The sequence below is a fragment of the Elephantulus edwardii genome, unplaced genomic scaffold, assembly GCF_000299155.1.
Source record: "Elephantulus edwardii isolate Elephantulus edwardi_28Jun2011 unplaced genomic scaffold, EleEdw1.0 scaffold00003, whole genome shotgun sequence".
In the NCBI taxonomy this organism is placed as follows: Eukaryota; Metazoa; Chordata; class Mammalia; order Macroscelidea; family Macroscelididae; genus Elephantulus; species Elephantulus edwardii.
The window spans coordinates 17,549,251-17,560,715 of record NW_006399753.1 but is presented as its reverse complement, the minus strand read 5'-3'; the positions used below and the strand labels follow the sequence as shown (position 1 = coordinate 17,560,715).

At 45.1% G+C, this 11,465-nt stretch overlaps 1 protein-coding gene across 1 annotated transcript; it reads right to left on the bottom strand.

Moving 5' to 3' along the window:
- Window positions 1-871: 871 nt before the first annotated feature.
- On the bottom strand, window positions 872-10,692 carry KLHL38 (kelch-like family member 38). The gene is made up of 3 exons (XM_006879466.1): window positions 9,343-10,692; window positions 2,077-2,182; window positions 872-1,161 (listed from the first exon to the last, which is right to left on the bottom strand). Exons 1-3 carry the CDS (start codon window positions 10,690-10,692, stop codon window positions 872-874), a joined length of 1,746 nt encoding a protein of 581 aa, XP_006879528.1.
- Between the last annotated feature and the right edge of the window lie 773 nt (window positions 10,693-11,465).

The window sequence follows — 11,465 nt, the reverse complement described above, 5'->3', positions numbered from 1 at the left end:
TCACCATCTTGAGACTCTGGAAACAGCCCAGCTGTCCAACCACAACGGATTGGGTTGAGAAATTGTGGTATTATTCACAGTGGAATATATCACAGAGTGGAATAGTATGCAGCACTCAGGAGCAACAATTAAAAAAAAAATACTACATAACTTGGGAAAGACTGGACAGCATTATTCTGAGTGAAAAAACTCAGTCTCCTAAGGACAAATACTGTATAAAACCATTATTGTAAAAATAGAAGGATAACTAGTAAAACATGTATAGAGATCCAAGGAAGGAAGAGGTGGAAGTAGAGGGGTGAGGATGGGTAGGGGCAAAATCACAGAGTTGCACAATTTAATGGGTGGAGGGAGGGGGTAAATGAAATGAGACCCGCAAAGACAGGGTAGTGGGAGTGGTGGAATAGAGTGAAAGCTGTCAGAATGAGAGAGAAGGGAGGAGACAGGGAGAGGAAGAGAAAGAGAAACAGAGACACACAAAGAGGGACAGACAGACGGAGACTTCCACCGATGCCATGCCAGGTTCCGGTACATTCTTTTCACCAGCACTCCCTGAATCCATCAGTGTCTTAGAGCTGGTAATTTGCAGTTGGGTTTCTGCCCCTTAAGGTCTCTGAAAGGGGCAAATGGTTTGTCCTTGGCTACCAACATAAAGGTTAGCTGTTCGAGCCTGCCCCATTGGCCCCACTGAAGCAAATTCTGGCAATTTGCATCTTCTGTGAAGATGACAGCCCTGAGGAGCACTGCTGTACCGTTACACACGAGGCCAGTGTGAGTTGGACAGCTTGACGGCAACAGGCCTGGTGTCTCTTTTGGATTGTGGTCACCGACAACAGAAAGCTTTGTGACTAAGACAAGCTTTTGAGCCTCTTCAAGAGCAGGCTGGCGTGTGGGGTATGCACTGCAGAGTGAGGCAGGCATGGTCATAGAGCTTGTAGGGTAGCTGCCCCTGGGACGTCCACACGTCCGTCTCTGGGTCGTAGCAGTCAAAGGCGTCTGAGTCCTCGATGCTGCAATCCGCGGTCAGCCGCCGGCCACCTGTCACATACAGCTTGTTCCCAATCACCGTGGCCCCGTGGTGCATCCTCCGGTCTTTCATGTCCGCACACTTGACAAACTTGTTGGACTTAGGGTCGTAAGCCAGGATCCTCCGTGTGTAACCTGAAAACCAAGTGGCACATTGGGAGGCTCAACCTTCTTCATTTGCACAGGGAGGCTAGTGGTCCTGGGCACGTGCCTGGCACTGCCATTGACCAACCCTGGGGCTCCTCAACCCAGAGGAAATAAAAACTCGGTGTGTGAGAGTAACTTGCCTGAGGTCACACTGCTGGCACCTGGCAGAGCTGGGTTAGAACCCAGATCTGTGTGACTTTGTTCTTCAGCCAAAACACAGGCAGCATGTACACTCTTTAAAACTAGTGAGCAGCCTCCTGGTTCCAGCACTTTCTCAGTCTTTCTAGTCTTTGTATCCCTTCCATGTTCCCGTCTAAAATCTAGAACAATCCAAAGCAAGTCTTTGGGAGCAAGGGTGAATTTCCATAACAAAACTACTTGGTAGGTAATTTTACAACCCCGTTCTGTAGATGAGGAAATTGAGCCACTCAGAGATTTAAGAATTTGCCAGAGTGTCTAGCCAGTTGGTGGTAGAGCCAGGATTTGAACCCAGGTCTCACTGAACCCCCAAGCCAGTTCTCTTCATGTTGACACTACATTGCTAGTAGGAATGATGGATGAATAACAGTAGTTAATATTAATAACACCGGGAAGCACTTTGGGAGCTTTGGTCATGTGTCTGGGGTAGTGCTAAGAGCCTTAGATGTGTGGATGTGTTTAATTATCACAAGACCTCTTTGAAATAGGTAATATTTTATCTCTTGTTTGCCTGACAATGACATGGAGAATCTTCTGGATGGAGAAAGAGCTTTACCAGGCTGTTCACAGCCCCCCGGGTGGATGGCTGTGCTTTTTATAAAGACCAACCGGTACAACCACCTCTATTAGTCTATTAGTGGCCCCTATTTTCCACAGGAGATGCCAAGTTTGTGTCCAGCCTTGCCACCCTCTGTTTAAACTCACCTCCCACGATGACAAGCCACTCCCCCAACACCACAGCCGGGGCACACACGTTCTTGATCATTCTCGTCTCCATTTTGAACCATGTGTTTCTGGAAATGTGGTAAACCTGCGGGATAAACATTTGAATGCTTCTTTGTGAGTTAAATGAACATTTAAAAAGGTAATATTTCACTGCATCTTAAAGTTAGACAGGCAGAGTAGTTACTAAAGTCAGCTGGTCACTGCTGTTGACGTGGAATTGACCAATAGCTGACCTTCCAGCGGGTTTATAAAGGCGTAAATCACATGGGAAGCTCTTGTCCACCGTTCTTCCCAGGAACTGCTGGTAGATTTTAACTGCTTTTGGGTTAAGAGCACAACCCTCTGTGGCCTATGCCTCCTGAGCCCTGACAGCCACTCCGTGAACAACAGGTCTGAACTTGCTCCATTCTGTACCGTTCTCACAAACTCCATCATCCTCAAGGCCACTGTCACTGACACGGTGACATTCTAGCTTCCTCTCTTCTCTGACCTTTCACATTACCAGCATGATGTCTTTTTCCAAGTAGTAAGCAGGGTAGCAATTTTCCTCTTTTCATTTTTTGGGGGCTGTTTTTAACATGTAGCTATTGTACTTTCAATAAACAGAATATTATTTAATAACCAGAAGAAGGTGATTAGAAACTTGGTTTTTATGTGACCCTATGAAATCACTGGCTGGATTTGTATAGAATGAAACAAGAGTTCTGCCGCATATAGTGCATTTGCTTTTTCTGCTTGGGTCATTTTTTTATTTAAGTGAGAAATGGAGAAACTTAAGTATTGACAAAAGAAAAGATATCTGATTGTGTAGTGGTTAAATTGACCCGCTGCTAACCAAAAGACTGGTAGTTCAAACCCACCAGTTCTGTGGAACAAAGATGTGATAGTCCATAAAGATTTACAACTTATGATCTTTGAGATCCCATGAGGCAGTTCTTGAAATTGACTTGACAGCGGTGGTGGTTAGGGGTATTTGGTGGATAATGATCAGGTCAATGATTTCCAGTTACTCTGATTGCTAAGGTTATACGTGTCCCGGGGCTGAGAGCATCTCAGAAGCAGGGATGAGTTTGAACCAAGTGGGGTAGGCTTTTGAATAGGGCATGCCTGACCTTACAGAGCCTGACAGAAATGGAAGAAAGGAGAAAGGGTAGGAGGCAGGGCGAGAGGGAGCATCTACTCCTTTGTTGTTCTCTCAGAGAGTGAATCACGTAATAATTCACTAAAGGCAACATATAATAAAGAGTTTTTAATTGGGCATCATAATTAATTCCATTCATCAGTTTCAATTAATGTTATAAAATGCTTATGAATGACTGCATGGAAATTCAATATGATTTTTAAACTTTCACTCAGATAAAATTTTAGAAAGAAAAAAAAATCCTGATTTTCTAAAGCATGAATTTGTTTAAAAATCAAAATTTCAAATGTGAATGAGTTCATTACAGGAAAATTTAGCAGAAGACATACCGGAAGTACTTCAATAAAAAACCCCAAAATATATGTATTTGCAGACAAAGGCGGGGTACTTGCCTTCACCAGACACTCTTTTAGTGTACAATATAATTGCTGGCAGTATTTTTAAGATTTCATTGTGGCTTTCAATGGAAATTTACAGAAAAGTTGGATTTTCATTCATTCATTGTTGCATATTTCCTTCCCTCCTCCACTTTACTTTCTTTTTCTTAAATATTCATTCATGGTTGCACGATTTCCTCCCTCTCCCTCTTCTCTCCCTCCCTAGTCTACTTTGCAATGCACCTCTTGTTCCAGATTGTTGTCTTACAGATAATATCTAATCATATAATCCTTTCCAACAATTCTTTCTCTCACCTCTTTCAGTGCAGTGTTTGTTATCTATCTACTCTTTTCCTATTCTCTCTTTAACCCTCCCATGTCAGTTCTGCTTTAGAACAGTGGTGTTATGCAATATTTGACCTTTCGTGACTGAGCTATTTCAGCATAATGTCCTCCAGGCTCACCCACACTGTGTAATGTTTTATAGTTCATGGTTTTTCAGTGCTGCATTTTATTCCATTGTGTGAATATATCGTAGTTTTCCCATCCACTCATTTGTTGATGGGCACTTGGGTTGCTTCCATCTCTTTGTTGTTGTGATAGTGCAATTGCTAGCAGTATAAAAGGCTTTACTTTGATTATTTCTCGAACTTGAGTATCACAACCATCCTGTCAGGTAAACACTATTACTTTCCCAAGAAACTCTTTTGTCACAGTGGTAAGGCACTTGACTGTTAATCTAAAGGTTGGTGGTTCAAACTCACCAGCTGCTCTGCAGGAGAAAATTGTAGCAATCTGCTTTTGCAAAGAATATAGCTTTGGAGACCCTATGGCCAATACTACTGTCTATAGTTTCTCTATGAGTCACAATAGACTCGATGACATGAGTTTTTACTTCTCTTTTCAGATTAGAATCCTGAGGTGAAGAGAAGTTAAGTGCATGATCAAGGTCCCACAGTTGGGAGTGAGGAGAAGAGTGGTCTGGTGAAGTCCAGGGGCCGTGCTCTTCACTACCGCACCCGTGGCACTGTCTGCGACCCATTGGACTTTCCTGAAGGAGGTGTTTAGAGAGCGGAGACTCTTCAGGTCTCTGGAATATCTCAAGTCAGCAAAGCATACAAGAGGCCAAGTGCCAGAGATGAAGAACCACAGAATAGTGCCTCTTCATGGCTTTACCTGCAAACAGGTAGGACTCTTTGGAAAGAACAGGGGAGTCCTTGGAGAAAAAGCAAACACTGGTTGCATTTTACTCGGGTGAGTAATTGCCTCCTGGCTTTCTGTTCTCTATCATCTGGTTTCAAAAATAGATGAAACATTTGTTCACAATCCTTATAATACCAGGGAGAGGCTGCGGCCAGGATAACAAAGGACAGTGTTTGACTAATGGAACAAAAACACTTGGTTATGGTAAAGGATGCACTTGGTGTCACCCCAAAATAGTAAGATTGAAAGGCAAGATAGAGGTGCCCACACAGTTTGCAAAGCAATCCCACTGTGGCTTCAATTCTTTAAAGGACGTCTGCGAACCATCCAGAGCCCTTGTGGCAACTCATCAGGTAACCCCAAGAATTCATCTTAAACTATTCAAATGAGTCAAATCTCCATTTCAGAGCTAGTGCTGTGTGGATAAGAAAACTATCTGAATTAGTGCTTTTACTCACTATTAACTGCTGCCACGCCGAGGGTCGTGTGTGTGTGTGTGTGTGTGTGTGTGTGTGTGTGTGTGGTGGGAGGGAGCTCCACACGAACCTTGTTTGAATGAATTAATAGGTCAATTTAAAGCCTTTTGAGTTTTCTATTTTTGTCTTAAGAAGCTGAAGGTAATTTTGCAATGTGAAATCATCAACCAATTTGTCAACCAGAGTTTGAAAAACATCCAAGAAAGAAGGAGGTGTTCTAGCTTTATATAGAAATATTTCATTATGCAGGACCACCTCACCATCAGAAAATAGAGCATTCTGATGGAGCTTCTCATAGCCAAAACAGTAGAAGGGGGGGGAATTGGTTTAATTAATTGTTTTTTTAAGGCTTGGTTGGAAAAAAAAGAGAAAAAATGAGTATTTGTTTATATCAGAAAAATTCTTTATGTTCCAGACCCCCAGACAGTCTGCCAAATCATGGTTGATAACACATAAACCTACACCAGCACCAACTCTAGCGTTGCTGGGCACGGCTCAGTGTGACACAGCCTGAGACTGATCTGCTGTGTATGGTCCTGGGGCCGGAGCCCGGGGACAGCACTCTCACTGCTGGGGTGGGAGCTGCTTCTTTAGTGCCTTACTTAGTTTTGCTTTGTGCATTTTCCCAGTAAAACAAAAATCCTCTTAAGATTTCCTCTTGTTTCTTTTTGTTGTTGTGTGTTGACAAATCATAACCAACTCATAGCTGACCCTCTAGTGGGTTTTCAGATGCAGTAAACCTCATGGAAGGAGATTACCCATCATTTTCTGTGGAGTAGCTGGTGGATTCGAACTGAATGCACTTGAGTTGGCAACACAACTCTTTACCTTTAGGCTATGAGAGCTTCCTCAGATTTCCTCTTAGGAGGTAAAAAAGTATCAAGATTTTTTACTAAAAAACTCAAATACTCAAACTCATTGCTGTCAAGTTGGAATAGTCTCAAAACCGTCCAGCAGTTTTCCAAGACCATAAATGGCACTGGACAAGGTTTCCCACTTCCTTCCAAGGATCTTCTGGTAGATTCAAACCTCCAGAGAGGCACTGCCTTCAGGCTAGTAGCACAACTCCCTGTGGATGTCCAATTGGGCTAAAAGTCTTTCATAAAAACCAAGTTGCATAAAGCACACCTTTGAAAATCAAAGGAAGCCTTCATCTACATCTGAGGCTGTAGCATGGAGGGCAATCGAGGATGTCTCTTTGGGTCTATTAAGTGAGTGGAAGTAGGACTTGAACTCTGGGAAGACTAAGAATCCACCTTGGTGCTTAAAAAGGAGCAATCAAGAAAAGGAGCTTCAAGGGTGAAGGCAAGAGAAAATGAGGAGACTGAAGTGATGTTCCTCCATCCCTCGGCACCAACCTAGTTCACGCCATCTGTATCTCTTGATCCATCCACCCATCCATCCATCCATCCTCCATCCATCCATCCTCCATCATCCGGATATCCATCCATACATACACCCATCCATCCATCCTCCATCATCCATCCATCCTCCATTATCCATCCATCCATCCATACACCTATCCATCCATCCATCCATCCATCCATCCATCCATCCATCCATCCTCCATCATCCATCCATCCATCCATCCATCCATCCATCCATCCATCCATCCATCCACTTCCCTTTGTTCACTTACTCTATTCTCCACAGTATCCAGGGAGAATATACAGAAATGCAAATGAGGATTCCTTAACTCCCCTGTGTGACACCCTTTAATGATGCCCCAAAACTCTCGGACTATTCACTTGATTCCTTGACAAGGCCCACCACACTCCACCAGACCAACTTTATCTCCTGACCTGCTCCTTCTGGAATTTCTGTGTGGGAGGGGCGTAAGGACAGCAGTCTGGGATCACAAGTTTGCTCGGTAACTTGGCAAGTGGTGTGAAGGAGATGATGAGAGAAAGAGAGCCTTCTGTCCTAGATGGTGCAAAGGTTGATGTGTTCACTTGCTAACAGGGAGGTCTGGGGTTTGTCCAGATCATGGTCATCATGAGCTGGAGTTGACCTATTTGGTTACTAGATAACTGGCCCCACTCCAGTTACTCTTGGAAACACCATCTATCTTGTTTTTGCTCCATGTTCCAACCACACAGCTCATCCTTTCAGTTCTTCAAAGCAATAGACTTTGCCCCTTTCTGCTGCAGGGCCTTTGCACAAGCTGTTGCCTCACCCAGGAACATTTCTTCTCTCCCAAAACATAATTCGACTCCCCCCGATGATGATGGCAGATGCAAGGCTGTATGTTCAGAGACGCTTCTTCACCTCACCTTGCATGCCTGATCCCTCTATTCTGTACTCTTGGCATCCACCTGCCCTTTCTCTCTTCTGCCCATGTACTGTTAGCCAAGCTCACAGGATTCTCTGCACAGTTCTCTGAACTCTCTCTCTCGACTGGCTTCAGATTCTCGTTTTGCTCTGAGAGCACTCTTCCATTGCAACATCTGAACTGTCAGTGTCTTGTAAGCTCCTTGAGGACATTTGTAACTCAGTGCTCATGTCTGTGTCCTCAGTGTTCAACACTCAGTGTAATTATTACCTAGAAGAGAACTAAGCAAGTCTCCGGTGGCCTCCTTGAGGGTCTTTACAGACAGATTTGTTATTCAAGTTTTCCATTATCATAAGATGAGCTGCAGAGGACCAGAACTTGTATCATATCGGAAAACAGTTTAAATTTTGGAAATATTTACCCTTATTGACCCTACTTTTCTGAAAGCTTTAAGCAAAATGTCTTATAAGGTAGAGGTTCCTCAATCTGACTGTACCTTACATTCTTCAGGAAATCACAAATGTGAGGACTCTACTCTAGAAGACTTTGGTTCTGAGGTTCTGAAGTGGAGTTGGGGAGTTAGGGAACAGTCAAGCTATGAATCTTCTTTTGTTATTGTTGTTGTTGTTATGTGCCATCAAGTCGCCTGGGAACCATAGTGACCCTACGTACAGCAGCTCTCAAGCCTCTCCTGTTCAGAGCCAGTCTCACTAATTCCAACATACCAACTCTCATTGCCCCAGTCACTGTATCAATCCATCTCATCTGGGGTCTTCCTCTCCTGCGCTGTCCCTCCACCCTTCTGAGCATGATGTCCTTCCCCAAGGTCTGGTCTCTCCTGGCCACTTGCCCAAAGTATGTGAGATGGAGTTTCAAAATCCAAGCCTCCAAGTAGAGACTTGGCTTCACCCTCTCTAGGACAGACCTGTTTGTTTATCTTCTTTTAGGGTTGTGTTTATTTGTCTTAGAAGTAGCTGATGGATTCCTTTAGAGCTTCATTATCTGATAGTAAATGAGTTTTATCTTGAATTGTCCACACTTGACAACGCATTTAACAACAAAAACAACAACAACAACAACATAGAGAGAGCTCAGTTGGTCTAATGGACAGAAAGTGATGCTAGGTGGGTGATTTTAATCTGAGTTCCTCAGGCCTGCTTTTAATTGTTTTTGGTCAGACATTCTTCTAGGTGGTATGGCACTGGTCTGTCGATTTGCTGTACAGAGGTAACTCATGGTTGCTGTGATGCTGAACACTGTGACCCTGATGTGCCAAATGCAGTATTGGTCACCCATGGTGGACAGTGTTTGGTGGAGCTCCCTTGTTAAAACAAGCTTGAAAGCAGGAGTGGCATCCACTTCCTAAACAGCTTGCCTCTGGAAACCCTATGAACTTGCAAAAACGATGAAAGTTATACAAGTGTTCAGGTCTTTCGTTCATAGAGTCACTATGAGTCACCTATGACTCGACGGCACTTAATAACAACAACAACATCTTGAATTGTTAGGGGTTTGAGTTCTTTCTCTTTTTGCAAATACAGATGAGCTCTTTGTGAAAGTGGTTTGTATCTGATATATTTTGTATGAATTGAATGAGCCTAAAAAGAACTCATAAACGGATGAAATCTTGTTGAAAATTTTCCTTCCATTCTTCCTTCACAAATGAGAGGGGTGTGTATGTGCGTGTGTGTGTGTGTGTGTGTGTGTGTGTGTGTGTGTGTGTGTGTGAAGGGTACACGCATGCAGCACTTACAAGACCTAAAGACAGACATTTACCTGGATAAGGCGCACAGGGTTCTGCATGGTGTCCTCTCCCCCAAAGAGGTAGAGTCTTTGGTCTTTCACAGCCACCGCGGGGTGGAGGACATCCACTGGCATGTGGGCCATGCTCTCCCACACATTGCAGATGCTGTCATATCTCTCCATGGAGCCCAGGACCTCCTGCCTGTCTCCCAGCCCACCAATGGAGAAGATAAAGTTCTTATGAGTGGCACTTCTGTGGGAGTAGCGGGCCACCAGCATGGGTTCCCCCAGCCGCCACTGATTGAGTTTCAGGGAGAAGATGTAAACACTAGGGCTGACAAGACTCTTCCCAGCGCTGACAGCCATGCCCCCAGTGACATAGACACTGCGGTGCAAGGTGACCGCTGAAGCCTTATATAGACGGGCTGGGAGTTTGGGCAGATCCTGCCATTGACCTGTCTGTCTGTCGTAGAGCAGAACATCCCTGGTGGTCTGCTGGTTGTCCTTCCTCCCGCCCACGAGGATGAGGAAATCTTGGTAAGAGTTTCTGGGAGGGACGTGACACAGAGGCTTGAGGTCTGGGACACTGGTGCCACATAATGAAAACATCTGCCTCTTGGCCGTCTCCAGGATGGCCTGGCATGCAGGGGACGTCTGAAGGAGGGTGTCACTGGCGATGAAGTGGTAGAAGAAGGCAGGGTGGACGTACTGAAGCCTGACCTGTTTGAACAGTTCCTGTATATAGCGTTTCCGGGCCTCGAGGTCGTGCCTGACCCAAGCCATGAGCGCCTCAAACACCTTTTCCTCCTCACCCCAGAGTTCGTCATCTCCGAGGTAATCCCTCAGCTCCAAAGCACAGAGTTCCTTCAGGTCTGCCGACGAGGCCACCTCTGGGAAGCACTTCAGGGCCATCTCCCTGGCTTTCTTCCTGAGGGTCCCGCAGCTGAAGACTTCAGAAAGTCTGATCATGCCCAGGCAGTTGCTGGGGGTCAGCTGGCTCTGGAGGTATGAGGAACAGGCCTCAAAGAGCTTGGGGTACTGCAACATGGAGGCTGCCTCCATCAAGGGCAGGACACACTCGGCGGTGATGCGGGCCTCCCCAGTATATATATAGAGGATGACCTGGTGTAGAGTGGTGGAGTCAATGCCCTTCAGCTCGACTCTGGCCTCACTGCTCTCCTTGAAGTTGCTGCAGAACATGGCCCTGAAGTAGGGGCTGCTGGAAGCCAGCACGTTTCGGTGGCAGGGAACCTCACAGGTACTGCAACAGATGCTCACATCTGTCAGGATCCGGCTTTGTCTTAAACCATTGAGCTGCTTCAACAGGTCAGAGGAGAAGTCCTGGTCTTTGAAGAGCAGTCCATCCAGTGACTCCTCGTCCATCCTACAAAGAGGGGCAGAAGCTCCAAGAGGGAGCAAGAGTCAAAGCTTTGTTAGGATGTGCTGGAGGGTTTGAGGGCTCTAAGCCTTAATGCATCCATGTGCATTCACGTAGATGGGTGATGGTGGGGCCCAGAGGGTCACTCAGTAAAGACTGGGAAGACTTAAAACAGACGCTCTCTTTTCTGGCTTTGATTTTTCACAAAGGTAGTAACAACAACAACATGGAAATTGGATCTTTGGTTAATTAGAAAGACAAAGAAGGGGAGCTCTGGTGGCCTAGTGGCAAGGAGCTGCAACTACAATCCCAGAGGCACACGGTTCGAATCCACCAGATGCTCTGCCAGGAAAAGGAGGGACAATCTCCTCCTGTACCAGTCAGATCTGATTTGACGGTACACTCACACACAAAAATTAAAAAAAAAAAAGAAAGACAAAGAAAGTCATTGAAAGTTTCTTGAGTATTAGGGCCTTGAAGCGAATTCATATTCAAGCTACTTGACCAGCAGAAATAGCTGAGCTTGGCCCCAGATACTGGACATATTTGATGTTTAGGAAAGACATCTAAACATCTCTTTCTGGGAATTTATCCTCGTGTCCCCCCACACCCCGCCTTGTCACTCTGGGGACATGGCCCTCTGGTACCTAGACAGAAATGATCCATGAAAATGAGTCTTTGCAATTCTTCCTTGGAAGCATGACTTTGCTGAACCTCTCTGGTTTAGTTTTTAAAATGAGTTCAAAAGAAAGCAGAAACCAAATAGCAACGGGGCCAG